This window comes from Mus musculus, chromosome 10 (assembly GCF_000001635.26).
Source record: "Mus musculus strain C57BL/6J chromosome 10, GRCm38.p6 C57BL/6J".
Lineage (NCBI taxonomy): Eukaryota > Metazoa > Chordata > Mammalia > Rodentia > Muridae > Mus > Mus musculus.
The window spans coordinates 76,091,618-76,113,400 of record NC_000076.6 but is presented as its reverse complement, the minus strand read 5'-3'; the positions used below and the strand labels follow the sequence as shown (position 1 = coordinate 76,113,400).

Here is a 21,783-nt window from a genome sequence, read left to right as displayed (position 1 = left end):
CCATGAGATAAGCCTATTTCTAAATGCTTTATCTTAAGGGCTGAGGGGACAATCTGGTATGGTCTCAGTCACACTGATAGTGGAGAGGTCATTTGGGCTATTAGCCACCTCTGAACTGATTTGGGAGCTTGGGGGAGCCCCTGACCATACAGATAATGCAAAGGTCATCTAGACCATTAGCCTAGTCCTACTTGTGGGAGTTTGTTATGGTCTGGCCCTGTAGATATCAAAGATCACCAGGCTATTAATCACCTCCATTCCCAGTCTTGTGGATGGAAAAGCAGGTTATACACCTTGTTGAAGAGAAGATCCTGTGTGTATAACATTCTTGGTTTTCCTGGTGATTATCTGTGAGTACAAGGACATTTGTGCTCCTGATACACACACACACACACACACACACACACACACACACACAATGTGTGTTTGTATGTATGTATGTACACATGTATGTATACATGTGTGATTTATGTATATATGCTTTGAGTATATATATTCAACCACACATATTCAATATATGTAGTCAACTACAAACACACACACACATACACACACAAAGTCCAACAAATCTGTTTTGAAAGAGGAATAGAAGTCCTGAGCGCTCATAGGAGAGGATTCTTATTTCCTCTGCCCATATCATTAACCCAGACAACCAATATTATCTGCTGATGCCTGCATATCCACCAATTAAACTTGAGGAACAGCTGCTCACCATAAAAACAAACAAACAAACAAACAAAAAACGGTTATAGAATAAGTCATAGACCAAATTTGAAAAGTTTCGGTGGCTGTAGAGATGTCTCAGAGGTTAAGAGCACTGACTGCTCTTCCAGAGGTCCTGAGTTCAATTCCCAGCAACCACATGGTGGCTCACAACCATCTGTAATGAGATCTGATGTCTTCTTCTGTTGTGCCTGAAAGACAGCTACACTATACTCATATACATAAAACAAATAAATCTTTAAAAAAAAATAGTTTTGGATATTCCCATTCAGGCTTGGAATGGTTGGAGTCAGCTAGATCATGTGGAGGGTGGTTTTCAACTTTGGGAAGATTCGAGGTTCTGAAAAGTGTCACGCTTTCAAGATTGGGGACTTGTTTGATTCTTCCCTGTATGGTTCCCTTGGTCGACAGGTCTGTGTTCAGCCTTATTGAGGGCTTTGTTGAAACAAAACACCCATGGGAAGATGTTGTGACAACAGCCCCCAAGTCAGGATGATGTCCTTGGACCACCAAAGAAAGGACTTGGTGGGGTTCCTTGACCAGCAAAGGAAAAGAAAACCAGGAAACAGCCACACTGACTGAATAATGTCCATGAACGTGACTCCATCTTTTCTGTAAACCTCCTCCACCTTGTTTAGTAAGCCTTTCCAGAGACCTTGAAAGAAGGAAAATGCAGTTGCCCTGTGACCTGGTCTCTGCCAAAATGCTTATGTGAGACCTCACTAGATTGCCCAATAGCCCTCTCTTCCTCCATATCCAGGCCATATTTTTTTTTTAGAATCACACACTGGGGTTTAAAAGTAACTAATGAGGGCTAGAGAGATGGTTCAGCAGTTAAGAGCACTGACTGCCCTTCCAGAAGTCCTGAGTTCAATTCCCAGCAACCACATGGTGGTTCACAACCATCTGTAATGGGACCCAATGCCCTCTTATGGTGTGTCTGAAGACAGTGACAGTGTACTCATACAATAGATAACTTTTAAAAGGATAAACAATAAAAATAAAAAAGATAGAAAAATAAAAAGTCAACATATAAAAAAATAACTAATGAAATTATGTTATCATGTATAGAAGACGACGTAGCAAAAATCACAGTTAAAAAGCCCTATTACAGCCTATGTGCCCTCTGGTTCTTTTGAGCATGGGAACCTGCCCAATGAATGTGCCAGCATACATAAAAGGTGTCCTGGAAGCAGCATTGGAGATGATTGTCTGATCAGAATCCCACAACACCATGGTCTTGAACCATGATACACATTCCATTCAAGTTATAAATCCCAGAGAAATATAGTATTTTAGAAAGCATGAAATAAATAATTAACCTTATTTTCAAAAGATAATTTTTTTGCCATAGAGCTATGTGCTTTATAAGGAACCTTTACCTCATCGCCAATTCTGTTCTGCTCTTTGAATCTTCCATTCCCTCCCTAGTCTGCAGCTGAACCTGTCCGGTCTTGAGTGTGCTGTCTTTCCCATCAATGAACATTCTGAACATCACTTCCAATTGGCACCCCATTTCTGACTTTTATCCCATACTCTTACATGCTACCAAGAACAGGACTAACAAAGGGCCGAAGGGCCAAGGTCCCAAAGCTTGGACACATACAGAGGTTTAAGGTCCATGCATCCAAGATCAGCCCTGACACCTTGCTCCATTTGCCTGAGGGTTGATCATTAATCCAGTGCCTACATAAAGACAGGAGGAGGCATCCTTAGGAAAGGACCAGAACCTCCTGAAGCCATGGCTAGCACCTTAAGTCCCAGCATCACGCCTCAGACTGAGGAGCCTCCTGTAGTGCCAGTGCGCATTCAGAATGCTGCTGACATCTCTGTCATCGTCATCTACTTCATAGTGGTGCTAGCTGTGGGGCTGTGGGTATGTGGGAACCACGCTGGCTTTTGGGTGGGTAGCAGGCTTGGGGGACAGTGTCTTAGGGTGGAGGAGGTATGTCATGGTAAACTGAGACAGTGATAGGTTGTTGCTGACGAGGTTGTCTTTCTATTTGGATCGTTTTCTGGTAGGTAGTAATGCACAGTGGGCTCATTCCTAAGGCAACTTAATTAATTATTTGAATAGAGGGAGGACCGGGAATAGCAGATATAGTCTGTTTGCATCTCCAGCATCTGACAAAAAAGAGGGAAAAGCAAATCATTTTCCTTATTTCCATTTATGGTTTGAATTTCTGACTTGGTGAGCCCACCACTTAAATCATTCATGTTCTCTCCATTTGTTTTCAGTATCAAAATTCTGTGCAGCAAATTTTCACACAGCACAGCACAGCACAGCACAGCACAGCACAGCACAGCACAGCACAGCACAGCACAGCACTGCACTGCGCTGCACTGCACAGCACACCTTCTTACCATTTCCACAATTGACAGCTGCTTTTCAGAGAGGGTGATGGTTTCTTAAAATCCTCCTGGTCCTTGAACCCCACTAAAAGTCAGTCCATGCAGCAGTCTCTAGAGAGCATGTCTCCTGGAAGAGCCCTGGAAACTCACTACTCAAACTTTGGCTGGTGTAGCTGGAACCCTGAGATGCACCTGCTGCTCTTTAAGTGCCCCGCCTTTTCTTCCTTCCTACTTAGTCAATGGTGAGAAGCAACCGTGGCACTGTTGGAGGCTTCTTCCTGGCTGGTCATGACATGGCCTGGTGGCCGGTAAGTGGGGCAGAGATTGCTGGAGATAAATGGGGTGCATGCGTGCAGGCGACCTTAAATACATTAATCAAACCTACTCAGTCTATAGAGTGTTCCACGTACGTACATATGCTTTCAGAGTTGGCTGTATGTAATTGGATGACTAATTGGCATGGTTTTCGTTGGGGAGGACAATTTCTCCAGATCTCCACATCCCTTAGTTGCCTGTAGTTCTTCATCCAGGCTTGAGGCCTCATGAGACTTCCTTCTTCCACAATACCATGTCTACTGATGTTGCCCTTGTTCAGGTCAAGTACAGGAGGCCATGTTGGTAAGATTCCACAGGTACAGATTCTCTGACATTTCTCTACGATATATATTCATAGAAAACTTCCTGTTCCTCTGGCTCTTACAATCTTTCCAACCCTTCTTCAGCATTGATCCTCGAGCCATAGCTGCAAGGGTTGTGTTGTAGATGTATCAGTTGGCCCTGGGCTCCACAACTCTGTATTTTGATCAGTTGTGGTTTTCTGTAATGGATAAGACCTCACTTGACTTTGGAGTCTTTTTTTTTAAGATTTATTTTTATTTTATGTATATGAGCACACTGTAGCTGTCTTCAGACACACCAGATGTGGGCATCAGATCCCATTACTGATGGTTGTGAACCACCATGTGGTTGCTGGGAATTGAACTCAGGACCTCTGGAAGAACAGTCAGTGTTCTTAACCACTGAGCCATCTCTCCAGCCCTGACCTTTGAGTCTTAAGAACAACTGACAGAACTATATAGAGGGAGATAAAGGGGGAAAACGGCCTATGATGGAGATTGGAGAGCAAAACCCTCATTCTGGAGTATAAAGTCCTTAAGACTGATTTAAGTTTCAAAGTCTGATAAGAGCACTCGCAGCTTTGGCTAAAGACAGGCTCATTTCATAAACTACTGATAGAGCAGTCAAAGTGCCCATAGGGAAGGGTTCAATAAGCTTATCTGATGATCAAAACTGTAACTACATTAAGCTTCATATGCTGTATAATATTCAGCAACACAACCCTGCCAATGCAACACAATCAATAGTAAAACCGTTAAGCATGATTATCTTCCAAAATATTACCACTCTTGTCCTTTTAAAGCAAGTTTCTCAGTCAAAAGCCTTGAGTAACATTCTTCAGGCAATTATGTACAAGAGGGATTAGACTTGTTCCTTGTCATGCAAGAGTGCACTCTCACCAGTTAAATGACATCAAAATTCATTAGATGCAATAGCTCTAGACATTCCACCCAAACAATAAAGAATCTACGTTCTTCTAACCAGCTCATGGGACATTCTCCAAAACAGATCACATATTAGGATACAAAGCACCAATTTCTATCTATTGTCAGTAAGTCTACTTTGGATCGCTTAACTCCAGCTGCAATCTCTGACTGCATTTCAGATGGGTGCCTCTCTCTTTGCCAGTAACATTGGCAGCAATCACTTCGTGGGCTTGGCTGGAACAGGAGCGGCTTCAGGAATCGCTATTGCAGCTGTGGAATGGAATGTGAGTGGTGCCAAAAGGTTTTCCTTTAAACAGAGCCTATACAAAGTTATTTTAATCAGACTCATATTCTAGATATCCCGAAAAGTATGTGTAGGATATTCCTCTTTGGTTTCATTTCTGCTTTTCTTTATGTTAGCCCCCCTTTTCCCTTCAGCATCCCTAGACGATTGAGCACATCATTACTGACCCTGTGACCATTCTTCTGATGTTACCCCTGACAAAAACATGGCCTCTAAGACTCAAATTTCATTATCATTTCCCCATTGATCAATTGTAATCTCAATATTCTCTCTCCTTCCTAGACCCTGTATTCCTAGCCATCAACTATATAAAATACAAAATCAGTGGTTGCCCCTTGTGAGAAGCTTCCAGTAGTGTAGAATTCACTGGGAGGAAATTGTGCATATTGTACTAGAGATCTTTCAGAGGGGGACCCTCATAGATAATGGAGAGGATGTGGCACATGCTACAGGAACTTGATCTTATTTCTCCCCCCACCAATATTTTCTTATGTAGTATGTATGCATACAGGCGCTACAGGTGAGAGGAAGACAAGAGTGTAGAAGAGAGTCAGACCATGATCAGAGTTTAAACAGACCATTCCTGAGTGGACTTAGGAACGACTAAAAATCATCACAAATACCTTTGCTCTTACCCTGGTATGCATATTTCCTCTCATTTTACATCAGTACCCTCTAGTGTATACCCAGCCTCCAGATGTGCCCTTTGGCCAGAGATTGATTTTGATAGTGCCATAAACTTTGCCTCTGGAGTCACGTTCACATGGCCCCCTTAGGTGCGACTCTGGGGCTGCAGCTCAGCTGTTTGTTCCCCTTTAGCCTGGCATGTGGCACTGTGCTTGCCTAACTTCTATGAGGTGTGGTTTCCACCTCTATAAGGTGAGGAAAACTGCCTAAAGTAGCCGTCGTCACTGGATGTTGAAGCAACATGGTCAAACCTGTCAAGAACCTGCAAACACAAATCTGTTAATGTTTGGTTGTGTCTTTGCTGTTGTTTTGTCTGGGGAGTTATGATTAACCCCACCCCCATCATAATGTTCATATAGCTTGACATTTCCTTTCGATTGCTTCATCCACTCCAGAGTATCGTGCCCACTGCCTGCCATCCAAGAGCAATATTTTTTGGTAAAAATTGGATGCTTCTAGTGGTCCACATAGGCCCAGTCTGCCATGTTGTCTGACTGTCTTTTATTTCACATCGTGAGTCACATCCTATGTCTCAGAAAGTATTGGCCTCTGGGCCATGAGCACAGAGGAAAGGATGGGATAGTTGTCCGGAGACCTCAAGATAGGGTTTCTCTGTGCAGCCCTGGCTGTCCTGGAACTCACTCTGTAGACCCGGTTGGCCTCGAACTCAGAAATCCACCTGCCTCTGCCTCCCGAGTGCTGGGACTAAAGGTGTGCGCCACCACGCCCGGCTATAAAAATGGGTTCTTAACTGCTGTTTTTCCATTCTACGGTCCACGTCCCTCTCTCTCAGCTGACCTCCAGATAATGCAAGGTTGCTCATGGTATTTAGCTTCTGTGTGGTCTCAATAGATCCCAACACCATCATGTGAGTCACCAAAGATGAACCTCGTGAAACCTCTGGGAGGTGAATCAAGTCATAGAATTGTCTGTGGTCTCCGAGAAGAGTGTCTCTTCCATGAGATAAATTACGTCTCACAAGCAATGCCTCCTTAACTTAACTTTCTCTCTTGGTCTCTTACAGGCCCTGCTTATGGTGCTGGTTCTTGGTTGGGTGTTTCTCCCCATCTACATCAAGGCTGGGGTGAGTATTCACAGACCTACAAATGAGCCTTCCAGAAGGAATCTCCAGCTGCTTTTCTTCACTCACGTCTTTGTAGTGAAACTCAATACTCAACCTTCTCATGGCCTACTAAAGATATGCAGGTGCCCCCATCCCTCCCCTTGAAGGGCTTAGTGAAGGATGTGACCACAGATGGGCAAGAAATCTGTAAACTCTGTGTAATGGCCCACTGTGCCTGCCTTTACCTGGTACAGGAACCTGAATCTAGGACCTCCCACATGCTTTAAGGGAAGCTCATTAGAAGGACTCAGAAAAGACCTGACGTTATCCTCAGGGGCATCACCCTTGGAGGCAGGAAAAAAATCAGACCCAAGAGTGCTAGAGAAACTACACAGAAGCTAAACATCAGGAGAGACCTTGCATTATCTTGAGGTCAGCTGAAAGACAGAGAGCGTACGCAGGAAGTGTAAGAAATAGAGGTGGGTTTACACATGTGGGGGAGGGGAGGGAAGGGAAGGGGATGCTCAATTGTAATAATCATGTATCCTCTGACCCCTGAGAAGTGAGCAGCCCAGGCTTCCAGAAACTCAAGGTTCATGCGCAGATTGACACTTTAGGAAGCACTGCTCAAATCGGTTGAGAGGACAGCTCACCCAAGCAATGGGCCTCTGGTAGACACTTTGAAAAAGACAGACATCGTATTTCATGATTTTATAGGAAGGGGGAAAAATGAAAGATAGATTTTCCTGGGATCACGGTAGCACGCTTGATGCCAGATTTAAAAGGTAAGGGGTTGAAGAGAGAAGCGTAGGAAGAATGTGAAGACTGGCACTTCCTGTTCCGGCACTGTTGCGCCCTCCATGAGTGAAGAGAAGAGGCGAGTGACAGGCTAACAGAGAAAAACTGACTCATTATGGAAATGAGTGTTCGTTGCCTTTTGGAGTACATCTTAGTGAATTTCATGTATCTATCAGAAGGCTAGAAGGAGAGTCCTTTATAAAGAAAACAAGTTCATTTAGCTCACAGTCGTGGGGGTTAATCAGATGGTGCCCAAAATGCTTTAGCCACTGCTGTATCAAAACATGGCGCAGAAATGGAGTCGGAAAGTTACCAGGGGGAGAGGTCAAGCATGGACCTCATCCTTGCTTTACGACCACCCATCTCTAAAGACCTTAGTCACCCCAGTGAGAATAACATAGCCAGAGGGCAGAGTTCCTATTACCTGTCTTCCCACTAAGCGCTCGCTGTCTTATACAGATTGCCCAGTCCCAATATCATCATGGGGGGCACCAAAGCTGAACCACCTCAAAACTGTGAGAGAAAAAAAAATCAAATCATAGAATTCTGTCCCTGGTCTCCAAAGAGGGTGTCTTTCTCACAATACAAAACATGCTCATTCTATGGTAATAGTCCTAAAGTCCGAGGTCATTTTAGAAGCAGCTCAAAAGCCCGAAGTCTTATTGGAGACTCTGGGGGAAATTCTTAGTTAGGGCTGCTGTGATAAAATACCATGGCTGTAAACACCATGGGGAGGAAAGGGTTAATCTCGCCCACAGGTCCACAGCATGCTCCATCATGGCAAGGCAGGAACCTGAAGGCAGGAACTGAAGCAGAGGCCATGGAGGAGTGCTGCTTACTGGCTTGTTCACCATGGTTTTCTTCAGCCTGCTGTCTTCTATCATGCAGGACCATGGTCCCAGGAGTGGCAAAGCCCATGGTGGGGTGGACACACCCACATCAATAATTAATTAAGAAAAGATACTCAGGCTGGACGTAGTGGCGCACGCCTTTAATCCCAGCACTTGGGAGGCAGAGGCAGGCAGATTTCTGAGGCTAGCCTGGTCTACAGAGTGAGTTCCAGGACAGCCAGGGCTACACAGAGAAACCCTGTCTCAAAAAAAAAACAAAACAAAACAAAACAAAAACAAAAAAAAAACCAAAACAACAAAAAAGAAAAGATACTCAGGCTTGTGTACAGGTCAGTCTGGCAGAAGCATTTTCTTGGTTCAGGCTGTCCCTCTTCCCACATGATACTGACTTGTATCGAATTAGCATAAAACTAGCCAGCACAGCACATGATTGTGGTTGCTTACTTACAAGTAATGTTCCTCTGAAATGTTGCAGCATTATTATTAAAAACAATATAAATGTATATCTATAAGTTATTTGAAGTTGTAGGTACTTAATGTCTACATGGACAAAAATAAAACCCATCCTAGAGCTGAGCGTGGTAATATATACCTATAACCCCAGAACTCGGGAATTACAAGCCAGAAGTTTGTGAATTCAAGATCATCCTAGACTACGTTATTAGATTGTCTTACAGAAGAAAGGGAGGAAATTTGGCTCACTTGACAGGCAAGAAAAAGAGATGTAAAACTACATGTCAAAGGTCACAACTTCTAGTAAAGGTTAGGAAGGAATCGTAAGGTGGTCTGCCCCAAATCTGCATGATCATTTCAGCCTATAACTCTACCATGGAACTGCATCTTTCTCACCTGCCTAGTCCACAGACTATGCAAGGGTTTTGTTTGTTTGTTTTTGGTTTTGTTTGTTTTGGGTTTTTTTATTTTTATTTTTGGAGACAGGGTTTCTCTGTGTAGCCCTGGCTGTCCTGGAACTCACTTTGTAGACCAGCCTGGCCTTGAACTCAGAAATCCGCCTGCCTCTGCCTCCCAAGTGCTGGGATAAAAGGCGTGCACCGCCACTGCCCGGCTCCATGCGAGGTTCTTAATTGCCCATAGGTGTTTACCAGACATAGACTCTGAGGAGAATTCCTGTTGATGTCTGTCTCTGCAGGTGTTGACCATGCCAGAGTATCTCAGGAAGCGCTTCGGTGGGAAGAGACTGCAGATCTACCTTTCTGTCCTCTCCCTCTTCATCATGGTGGCCCTTCAAACTTCCGTGAGTTCAGCGCCTCCTGACAGCTTAGCTGTGAGAGAGGTTGCTTGAAAGAAAGACAAGATTATAAAATGGGATGTGGTGTTTCAGCAGCCTGGAGTCATGTAGACGCCTGAACCTCCTTCAGCTCTTTCTACAAAACATTCATGAGATAAAGAATTTTAGGACTATTAATAGAAGTATAAGCCATCTAACCCTACTAGCCTCCAGCTATGAAGACTGGATAGATACAAAGAAAATACTTTCTCTTTAAGCGATAGCTATTCAGTGATATAGAGGACTGATCTTACCCTCTACTTATTCCACTGTATAATATGAACTAGAAACTAAAAATGGGTTAAAAAACAGAGACGACCTTCTGTAGGTGCCCAGTCTATTTTGAAATCAGTAGAAATGGGTTCAGTTTGGAACTGATTAAATGCTCCACAAAGACAAACATGGTGGCCTAACAAGGGAAGCGAGAGGGGGCGAGGGCTCATCATTCTTTGGAGATAAGCAAGGACTGAGCAGAATCAGAGTGGTCACGACGTTTGCAGCTCTATTGGAATATCTGTGCCAGGGAACGATTGCTCACTCTGGAATCTTTCTGGGCTAGTTGAATATATATAAAGTGTTGAAAGTTCTCCTCATGTACCTCATAAGGTACATACACTTCCATGGGATTTTTTTTTAACATTCTCTTTAGCCATTCTGCCACCATTTTGAGCGTTGTTTTCTCAGGGGTAACCCTTTCTCATTCTCTCTCGCTTCAACATTTCAATTCAGGTTAGTGTTTTCCTTTTCACATGAACCAGAAGGGAATTACTTTGCCCTATTATATACTTACTTTTTTTGTTTGTTTGTTTGTTTTGTTTTTTTTTTAGACAGGGTTTCTCTGTGTAGCCCTGGCTGTCCTGGAACTCACTTTGTAGACCAGGCTGGCCTCCAACTCAGAAATCCTCCTGCCTCTGCCTCCCAAGTGCTGGGATAAAAGGCGTGCGCCACCACTGCCCAGCTACTTACTTTTCTTAATTCACCTTATCTTTTTCCTAAAACTTTCTCTTTAAAATAGATATCACAATTAAATGTTAAAATAATCTAGAAGGTTCTTTTAAGTGTGTCTTTGGAGACAATTGAAAAGAAAGAAGAAAAAAACTTGAAGGTTCAGCACCCAGGATAGAATATATGGAAAAATTAATTTGCCCCATGTGCATTTGTGTCTAAAGATATATTATCAGCTTTACAGCCCATCCAGTGTCACAGTTTTTATGAGAAAGGCTGGCCTTAACCTTTGCTTTCTAGCCGAGCTGAATCATTGTTACAAGCAAATCAGCTGCCAGGTTCAGGTGGCATAAACTTTTGCTTACTGACGAGTGAGCCTGTAAGTTATCCTGAGGGAGACAGCACTGAAATAGCTTGCAGAGAAAGACAATTTGAAGAGAAAGAGGGAAGCCAGTGAGACCAAGGGTGTCAGGAGCCACGTGCTTCTGTGTTATACAATGAAGGTACCCAGTTCCCCTCCAAGTCTGACTGCTAGTGCTTAGTCTCCTAAGAACACTGGCTGAAGAATAACAACTTAAGAGGTCCTCCCAGGATGCGCATCCCAAAATGGAAGCTCCTGGTGATGGAAGGGGGTGAGGGTACTGGTGAGCTAACTGGAGGTACAAAGAAGCCAAGAACCTATACATTGGACTGAGAAGGAGAGCGTTTGTTTCCTCTTACAGCTTATAGGGCATCGTGAAGGGAAGTCTGGGCAGGAACTGCAGAGGCAGGAACTGAAGCAGACATTGTGGAAGAATGCTGCTTACTTGCTTGCTTCCTATTGTGCGTTCAGTTTTTAAGTTTGTTGTCTATTGTTGTAGGCTTTGTTTTTTGGTTTGGTTTGGTTTTTTGAGACAGAGTTTCTCTGGTTGTCCTGGTACTCACTATGTAGACCAGGTTGACCTCAAACTCAGAGATATGACAACCTCTGCCTCATAAGTGCTGGAATTAAAGGCATGTGTCACCACGACCTGGCTTCAGTTTAATTTCCTATGCCACCCAGGGTGGCCTGCCCAGGAATGGCACTGTCCATAAGTGGGATGGACCCTGCCACATTAACCATTTGTTTGCAGGGAGGGCTGTCTGGGAAGGAAAGCTTATTGACTATACTCTATGGCCTCTAGGTATCTCATTAGCATGGAGCTCTCTGTCTTGAGCCACAGGTCACGTCTCTTTTCCTATTGTCTTGGTCTGAAATGTTAGGGGTGTCTCGTCTACATGTGGAGGGGCTTGGGGCCATTGCCCTTATGTGACTGATGGCCACAAATCTATGGGGGGCGGGGGGGGGGGGGCTGAGGCTAGTGACATGGGCCTGGTGCCTAGGAGCAAGCGAAGCTCCTATGGTCCCTTCAGGGTTTCCGGGGCTTCAATGCCTTTAACTCAACCAAGGACCAGGCTGCCTCTCATGGTCCACTGCCCCACAACTATAATTGGAGAAAACTCTCATTGCAGGCTTTCTGGTGCCAATCTGGTGGAGACAATCTCTCAGCTAAGCTTCCCCCTTCCTGAATTACTCGCAACAACAGAATCTAGACAGCCCAGAGCTTCTGTCTTTTGTGATCAGATTTGTGCTGGGTGGTTGTTACTCTGTATAGAAGAGATGTCATTATTTTCTGAGATTCTCCTTCCTTGAGTTGTTTAAAAAAAAAAAGTCACTTGTTTTCCACCTCCAATAATATACATATAGTTAATTATAGGTGTGCCTTAATCCCTTAATGTCTTAGTTTGTATTGACTAACAACTGTTATCTAATTTGCAACCCCAATAACCAATAATTGCTCCCAAACAATCACTTATTTGGAACAAAAAAGATTCTCCATCTTTGGGGTTAATCTTCCTCACAGGAAGTGTTTTCTGATCAATATGATAGAATCTAAGCCTTGCCTTTTGTACCTAACATTGTTTGAATGTGAATTTTTATGTTGGGTATGTTTAATAACAGTAAAATAGTTATTGATACATAAGCCAACTATGTATGAATACAGGGTCATAAATACAATGCTTTAATTGTACCACACAATAGAAAAATAATAAGTTGATAGCGTGATTTTTCTTTTTTAAACTCTTTAATTGATAGACAAACACTACTCTGTGTGTTATTTTGATGCGATATAGAAACATAATGATAAAATTGGGGTGATTTGTATAGTCAGTATATGAAGATATTTCATTTCTATGTATTGGAAAGTTTTTACATCCATATTTCTAACAGCTTTGACGTGCACAATGAAGAATAATTCAACACTCAATCCTGCTGCAATGTAGAACATTAGAGCTTAGCCTTTTCCATGCCCAGCCCCTATCTCTCTATTGTTTCTACCCATGTACAATTTCTAGCCTTTGGTAACCAATGTTCTAATCTCCTCTCCTATGAGATCAACTAATTTAACATCCACATATGGGTAAGAACACTGTCTAGTTGTTATCTGCGCCTGGCACGATACCGCATCGGCTCACTGTCCTTTCAGACGGCTACTTTATGTGCGTCAGGATGTTTTGTGGCTGAGTATAATACATTATTCAAATGGAGCACATGCTCTCTACCTATCTCCCCAGATGTGGGCATCTAGGTTTGCTCTGTGTGTTTATTTGTTGCGTATAAGGCAACAATAAACAGGGCACAGATTTCTCTTCAGTTTAGTAATTTATATTTATGTGTACATAAAACCGTAGGGTTGCTCTATTGTGGTGGAGTTCTAGATTCAAATATCTCATTACATTTGTCCTTCAAACTAGCTTACAAATGACCATGTTTCCCCATAGATTGTGTGCATACCCCATGTCGGGTGATTCTCTCCTGCTCAGCTCTCCTCTTACTTCCCGGACACTCTTTTCCTTTCTAAATTCTTCTCTCTTCTTGCCCAGATCCTCCTCTTTAGAAAAAAAAAATCTCTTTATCCACAGTCACACAGGCTCTGTCTAGTTTCCTGGCCTTTACCCAGATAGACATCTTTAGCAGTCACTTAGTACAATCGGCATCTGAGATAGGATATGTGGCGTTTGCCTTTCTTGGGTGGGGCTAACTCACTTAAAATAATATTTTCTAGATCCATCCAATCCCCTGGAGATTTTACAGTTTATTTGCTCAAGATTTATTTTTCTAGTGGTCTGTGGATACGCCTGTAGGCTCACCCCGTTCCCTTTGGTTGTGAACCAAGCATCCATACATGAGAATGTTCAAAAATAGTGTTGAAGACACCAGTCATTAATCACATGTAGTGTCTAAGATACGGAGTCCTGAAGAAGATATGCCCGGCTGTGGTGTAGTGGGGTCGGGTGGCAGGTCTGTTCTCAGTTCTTTGAGAAACCTCCACACTGAGGTCCATAGCACTTGTCCTGGATTACACTCCCAGCAACAGTGAATAAAGATTCCTCTTCCTGTGGTCTACCTGCGCGTGTTGCCTTCTGTGTTTGGCTGATGAACACCACTCTGAGGTGCTCTGTTTGCCTTTCTCTGATGGCTAGGGACATTGAACACCTTAAAATACTCACTAGCCATTTGTGTGTCTTCTTTTTAGATGTTTGTATTATTGGCCCAGTTATTGATTAGAATTTCTTTTTCTGGTATTTAATTCTTTCCGTTTCTATGAGGTGTTAAACCCTTGTCTGAAGCATGCCTGGCAAAGGTTTCCTTCCGTTCTGTGAGCTGTCTCCTCTGTGGATAGTTTCTTGCAGTACCAAAGCTTTTTAATTTTATGTAACCCTATTTCTCAATTCTTGTATTGTTTCCTTTGAGACTGGCGTTCAATTTTACAGCCTATACTTACATACTGAAATGTTCCCATTACAATTCCAGTGTTTTCAGGGTTTCTTCTTCTTCTTCTTCTTCTTCTTCTTCTTCTTCTTCTTCTTCTTCTTCTTCTTCTTCTTCTTCTTCTTCTTCCTCCTCCTCCTCCTCCTCCTCCTCCTCCTCCTCCTCCTCCTCCTCCTCCTCCTTCTCCTCCTCCTTCTCCTCCTTCAAAATATATTTATTAATTCTTTGAAAACTTCGGACACATAATGTCCTTCTAACCCCTCCCAGATGCATTTCTGGTTTTAAATCAAGGTCTTTGACCTTGATTGGAGTTGACATGTGCACAGTATAAGAGATACAGATTTATTTTCATTCCTCTGAGGATGTACATCCAATTTTGCCAGTATCATTTGTTAAAGACCATTTGGGTGTGGAGGCAGGTATTTTTGATAATCTTGTTAAAATTAGGTGTCCATAGATTTGTGGGTTTGTCTCAGGTCTAACATCAGACTTCCCTGGGGTGGGCTGTCTTTGTTACTGTGGCTCTGTAGCATAGTTGCAGGTCAAGTAATATGAGGTCTCTCTCTAGCTGTGCTCTTTATGCTTAAAACTGCTTTGGCTACTTATAGATTGTGTGTGTGTGCGCATGCACATGCACGCACTCAAGTGCTTCCATACAAGCACGAGGATTATATTTTAGTTCTGTGAGAAAGGTCGTCGTACTTTGATGGGTATCACACTGGATCTGTAGATTGCTCTTGAGAGTAAAGCCATGTTCACAACATTAATTCTTCCGGTCGAGGAGCATGGAAGGTCATTGCATTACCAATGTTTCCCCCCACTTATTTCACTCAGTGTCTTAAAGTTTCCCCTATAGAAAGAAACCTTTCACCTCATTGGTAAGGTTAAGTCCTAGGCATTTTGGGGGCTATGGTGGATAGGGTATTTTTTCTAATCTCTTTTTCACTGTTGGTGGATTTTATATGTTGGCTTTGTATCCTGCTACTTACTGAAAGTATCTATCAGATCCAGTAACCCTTTTTTAAAAAAGGTTATTGCCATGAAATCTTTTTACCATGTAACTACATCCTATGCAGATAGAAATAGATAACTTTTTCCTGTGTTATCTTCGTCCCTTTTAGCTGTTCAAGCCAATCAGTCTACCGTGTAATTTAGCTCTAAGTTTCCTTTTCTGCTTTTTAATTTAAAGGATCTACAGATGTATGGACCACTGAAGTCTCCCATGATTATTGAGTTTGGGCGTATGTAGTTGTTTTTGCCTTAAAGATCCTTCTATGACACTGAGAGCAAGAGTCAGTATATAAATATTTACAAAGCTGTGTGCTTTAATGAATGGTTCCTTTACCAATATCTAGTTACCTTCTTTATCTCTTCTGATTAGGTTAGGAGTTTAAATCGACGTTATCAGAGATGACCGTTGCTATGGCAACTTGTTTATGGCTTCAGGTCGCTTTATAGATTGCTTTGTAACCTTTGACACTCAGTCTACAGATGTTTGCTTCTTGGAGTCAGCGCATAACTGAGTCGGAGTCTTGTTGTTTGTTTAAATGCAGTCGTTAGTGTGTGTCTTTACATTGGTGAGTTAAGGCCACGGTGCTCACTGTTATGACCGAGGAGGGTCTGCTGTTGTTTGAGGTTTTGTTTTAGTTGTTCTGGTTAATGACTAATTGACCATATACAGCATTTGTTCGGGAATTTTCTATACTGGCGATTTGTTGTGAGTTGCCTTAACTTGCGTCTGTCTTGAGATACTCTGATCTCTTCACTTATTTTTTTTTGTTTTGATCCCTTCACCTATCCATTTTAATTTAATTTAATTTTATCTGAAAGCCATCAAGCATCGACAATCTTCCTGCCTCTGTCCTCCTTAAAGCTGAAGTCATAGGGTTTTAACTTAAGACACTTTTAATATGTTCACAGGGAGTCTTTTGAAATGGCACCCAGTTTCTTCCACTTCACTGGTGGCTCTTGCAGCCCACTTTAGATTTTTTTATTATTTTATTTATTTAAATCCCAAGTGTTGCCCCCCTTCCTGGTCCCCGCTTGTAGAATTCTTCTCCTCCTTCCCCCTCCCATTTGCCTCTGAGAGGGTGCTCCAACCCCTGCAACCTCCCGCCTCCCTGAGGCATCAAGTCTCTAGAGGGTTAGGTGTATCCTCTCCCACAAGGCAGTCCTCTGCTACATATGTGCAGGGGTTTTAAGCCCTCTTGCTGTCCCAGGCATAAGTGCCCTTCTGACTCCTCAGGCAAATCTGCACTGTCATCATGATGTGTCCCGTAACGCTGGGCCTGGGTTCCCTGTTGGCTCCCACTCCAGGGCTGGACCCAGGCTGACTTGTTCCACGCCCTTGAGCCGGGTGTCTCCAGAGGCTCACCTAACTTTAGTGTTATCAGAGACCTACAAGCCACTTTCTGAAATGGCTTCGTAGCCTCGTGTGGAAACTGCGTGCAAGCCTTCCACTTTCTCTGAGTCTTCACCTGCATTTGTTACTTTTTTTTGTTTGTTGGTTTTGGTTGGTTGGTTGGTTTTTTTCGAGACATGGTTTCTCTGTATAGCCCTGGCTGTCCTGGAACTCACTTTGTACACCAGGCTGGCCTCGAACTCAGAAATCCGCCTGCCTCTGCCTCCCGAGTGCTGGAATTAAAGGTGTGTGCCACCACTGCCCTAACACTAGCTATTCAGATCTGAACAATAGCGAGTTCTAGGATACAGGGTGTTTTTTCAATTTTTCTTAATTTGTTGAGGTTTGTTTTGTGCCCCAGGATATGGCCTACTGTAGAGAAACTTTGGTGACACGTGGCATAGACTATATAGTCGTTAGTGTTCCGGAGGAATACTCTGAGGATATTTGTTATGCCCACAGAAATGTATGAACCACTTAATTCTGGTGTTTAATTTTTGTCCAAATTAACTGTTTGTTGGAGAAAGCAGAGTATTGAAACCACCTACTAGTAGCTACTCTGTACCTTTGATTCCAGAAGTATTATTTTTATTAAATTGGAGTCATTAGACTTTGGTACTTATACACACACACACACACACACACACACACACACACGTGTGTGTGTGTATGTGTTCTGGACTGTAATGTCTTCTTAGTTAATGCTCCCTTGATTAGAACAAAGAACCCATTTTATCTCTTTGATGAGTTTTAGTTTGAAGGTTATGTTTTTGGGTATCATAACAGCAGCATCTGCTTGCTTCCTGGCTCCTCTTGCTTGGAATACTTTTCTTTCTATCCTTTTACCTAAAGGTGGTGCCCATCTTTAAAGCTGGGTCTCTCAAAGACAACGGACAGCTGGGTTTAATTTCTCAATCCTTTCTTCTAACCTGTGCCTTTTTGTGGAAAGTTGAGGCCATCGATATTTAAAGTTATTGAAAGGTGCATGTTGATTGCGGTGATTTTATTGGTCCTTTTTGCTGTTTGTGGTCTTAGTCCTGCTTTGTGTTTTGGTCATTGTGACTGCATTTCTTTCCTCTCTATAGTTTTTGATGTGTTAGAATGGTGAGTTGTGTCTCAACAGCACACTAGGCCAAGACGGTTCCACGTGGAAGAGGTTTTATTGGGAGGGAGATACAAGGTGGTGACAGAAAGAAGAGGAGAAGGTGGGGGGGGGGGGTAGAGGGAGAAAGAGAAGGGGAAAAAGAGAGAGAGGGAGGGGTGTTCCCCTTATTTATATGGAATATGATGGCATAATGCAGGAAAAGGCAGGAGGTGAGCCAAGTGGATTCTGGGAATATGATAGCTGTTGTCTTGGTAACAGATCTGTAGGTTTCACTGTCGCCTATGTGATGTCATAGGTTTGGGGGATCCTAACTCCAACAGTTTTATGCTTCATTTTTTCTGCAGACCAAAACATTGCTTTCAGTATTCTCTCTAGGGCCCATGTTCTTCTCAAGGCAGGTTGAATCCAGGCTCCTTGGTCAGCGGCTTCTCCATGTTCTCAGACCCAGAAGGTAGCTCAGTATTAAGTAATATCTGCAGATGACACAAGTTGACATTCCTTTTAGTCGTGGGAAGTGACAGAGAAGAGTTCCTCTCCCTGATGACACATCCTACTGCAGAAGCCCACGTGAGAGCAGAAACTGTCCTGTGGGTGCTGGTTCCAGCCTCTTTTCTTCAGGGATGCCTGGACTACCATTTGGATTTGGCTTTTGCTCGTCCTTCTCCTCCTGGGAAGGAGTAAGCTCTGTGTGGCTTGTCTCTCTTGTATCTTATTTCTATATGTTCTCGGATGTCTTATCTCTCCCTTATTACTTTTGGCTTTTGGTTTTTTGTCTTTCTTCCCTTGCCTCTGGAATAGCCTGTTCTTTCTTATACTGACTCTTCACCATGTGATCTGTGGGAAGCGTCTCCGCATTCTTTTTGGTTTGGTTTGGTTTGGTTTGGTTTTGGTTTGGTTTGGTTTGGTTTTGGTTTGGTTTGGTTTGGTTTTGGTTTGGTTTGGGTTGGGTTGGGTTTTTTGTATTTTTTGTTTTTTGTTTTTTGTTTTTTTGGGTTTTTTTTTTTTTTTTTTTTTGGTTTTTTGGTTTTTTCAAGACAGGGTTTCTCTGTGTAGCCCTGGCTGTCCTGGAACTTACTTTGTAGTCCAGGTTGGCCTCAAACTCAGAAATCTGCCTGCCTCTGCCTCCTTGCTTTCTTACTTGTCTCCCTCTTAACCCTCACTCTCACCCTCTCCTCCCGCCTCTCTGTCTTCTCCTTTCCTCTCTCTTCTCTCTCTTTGTCTTCTCCTCTCCTCTCTCCCTCTTACTCTCTTTCTCTCTAGCCTTCTCTCTCTCTCTCTCTCTCTCTCTCTCTCTCTCTCTCTCTCTCTCTCTCTCTCTCCCTTCTCTCTTTCTCCCTGCCTTTCTACAATAAAGCTCTAAGACCATAGAGAATCTCTGCTCATCAAGGCTGCACTCACTCTCGTAGTTTTGGGAACCTCTTCCCTCATCCCACTCTCCCATAACCCGGTGGCTTTAGCAAGGTAGCTCCAGGAATCCCAGGTAGGGCTGCCCCTTGCCACCCCCCAAAGAGTGGGTCAGAGGAGATGCCCACCTGGGGATGAGTGGAAGGTAGATAGCAGCCCTCCCATGCCTGATAGACCAGAGAATAGGCAAAACTCTGGCAGGGTGTGGGTTTTTCCTCCCCCTTGTTCCCCTGGGCCCCCTTTTTAGTTCCCAACAAGGCTGAAGTTGATTTGTTCTTGTCTTGCAGTTTTTTCTTTTATTAACTGTTGGGTTTCAGACCCTGGGACAAAAGGCTAAGGTACATAATTTACATACCAAAGCAGTCCTGGCCTCCAGGTTCTCCCAGCATCTCTCAGTCCTGGCATGCCCTGGCCCCAACCCTGAACTTTCCAGCCTGGGGGCTGGAATGCCTTTCTCCCAAAGATTCCTCCTTGTATAATCCAGACATTTTTGTTTCCCCTTTCTTGTTTTCTCTATTGCATCGATCTATCTATCTATCTATCTATCTATCCATCTATCTCTATTTCTTCTTCTTCTTCTTCTCCTCCTCCTCCTCTCTGTGTGTGCTCAGCCCTCTCTTTCTCCTCCCCCACTCCTCTCTTCCACCCCAGGGTGACTTTCCTGGCTTCTCAATAAACCTGCACTTATATGCTCTAATCTGGCTTGAATTGGCTCATTTCACTGGAAGGCGAGAAATAGCTTATCAATAATTATCTTGTTAATTGGACTGTAAAATTACTGTCTAGCACAGTTATCAATTAAGGTTGTATTAATCACAGCTTCTAAGAAAAATATCTGTGTGTCTCATTAAGTAAAGCATGCCCCCCCCCCCCAGCACTAAAACAGTGTTTAATAGGTCTGGGCTTTAGAGTGACATCATATAGGATCAAGCTCATGGAATATAAGCTTCAGACAGTGTACCTAGGCCTCAGTGTCCTTAGCAACAAAATAATCCTAATAGCAAGGCCTGCCTTAGAGGTAAATTGGGGGAAGTAAAGTGAGAATTTGTGAATTATTTCAAGAGTTCTAGGAAGATAGTAACATCAGAGGCCATGCTGATATAGTCTCACCCACATGACTGCCCAAACTTGAATTGAAAAAAGAAGGTGCCAGTGATCATGTCACACTGGCCATGGAAAAGCCCACAAGCCCTCAACTCTACACAAACAACTATAGATAACTAAAGAAAACTGGGAACAAGAGAGGTTGTCTTTCCTGGGGAAAAGTACACCGGTTGTTTGTCCTTTACCAAATAGGTAACTGAAAATATACCTTCAGGTAATGTCTGAACTAAATAGATTATATTTAGGAATATATGTGTATATACATATACATATGTGCATGGAATAACAATTGGTGGAGGGAAAGAGCCTTAAATTTGATAGAGCGTGGCGAGAGGTATATGGGAGACAGTAGTAGTTAGTAGACAGTAACATGTCTACTAAAACCTTTATGTCTGGCTCAAGGTGAAATGTATAGTAAAGCCATTGTGTGGGGCTTTAATGGAAATGTTTCAGCAAAGCCTTTGCTGTGTTTGGGTCAATCAGTAGAGGCTAAGAAATGTTTTTGAGACTGTTTGAACCTTGAAGAAATGTTGTCTCTCCAGAGAATCTGCTCTTGGTGCTACGTGAGAGCTTGCGGCTGCACCAACCTTGGTGCTATGACACTCCTGCCAAACCTGGAGTTCTTCTTTTGATTGTGGTCAAAAGGAATGGAGATCTGTGCGGGTCGGCTGCTCTCACGGGCAGCAAGGGCAAGATAACTTTGGTATCTGGAACCTTTCCCAGCCCCAGTTAACCTTGTATAATGTTTGAATAAAGTAACTAGAGTGGGCTTGCTGGGTGTCAGTCTTTTCCAAGAAGGCTAAACCTCTCTGCTCCTTCAGAAAATGAAGGCTTAGTATCTTGGTGAACTTCTCTCTCTCTCTCTCTCTCTCTCTCTCTCTCTCTCTCTCTCTCTCTGTGTGTGTGTGTGTGTGTGTGTGTGTGTGTCTGTCTGTCTGTCTGTCTGTCTCTGTTTCCTACAGCACTCACAATCAACACCAATATAAATAAGGGAATGGAGAAACAGTATGTTATTCTCGATAGATAGATAGATAGATAGATAGATAGATAGATAGATAGATAGATGATAGAACAAGATAAAATACATCCTTAAACATTAAAACATGGGGCTGGTGAGATGGCTCAGTGGGTAAGAGCACCCGACTGCTCTTCCGAAGGTCCTGAGTTCAAATCCCAGTCAACCACATGGTGGCTCACAACCATCTGTAACAAGATCTGACTCCCTCTTCTGGAGTGTCTGAAGACAGCTACAGTGTACATATTATTACATATAATAAATAAATAAATCTTTAAAAAAAAAAACATTAAAACATTTATAAAAGATTTTTAAATTATTTTTTAAAAAAGCATCCATTTAATTACTCTTTTTGAAGCATTATGTGATTATATAAAGAGAAAACAATTAGAATCCTAAAATTTTC

The 21,783-nt window shown here is 42.9% G+C and overlaps 1 protein-coding gene across 4 annotated transcripts in view; it reads left to right on the top strand.

The window, feature by feature from the left end:
• Positions 1-2,382: 2,382 nt before the first annotated feature.
• Positions 2,383-21,783, top strand: part of Slc5a4b (solute carrier family 5 (neutral amino acid transporters, system A), member 4b) — a 52,401-nt gene continuing 33,000 nt past the window's right edge. Inside the window, exons 1-5 of one of the 4 annotated variants that reach the window (NM_023219.2) lie at positions 2,383-2,599; positions 3,312-3,383; positions 4,799-4,903; positions 6,635-6,694; positions 9,473-9,577. In NM_023219.2, the coding sequence (NP_075708.2) occupies positions 2,465-2,599; positions 3,312-3,383; positions 4,799-4,903; positions 6,635-6,694; positions 9,473-9,577 (477 nt within the window). In that variant the 5' untranslated portion in view covers positions 2,383-2,464. Of the gene's footprint in view, positions 2,600-3,311; positions 3,384-4,798; positions 4,904-6,634; positions 6,695-9,472; positions 9,578-15,880; positions 15,926-18,177; positions 18,306-18,330; positions 18,532-21,783 lie in introns of those variants that run through there. The other 3 variants (XM_011243522.1, XM_017314051.1, XM_006513945.2) reach the window with 3 other exon arrangements.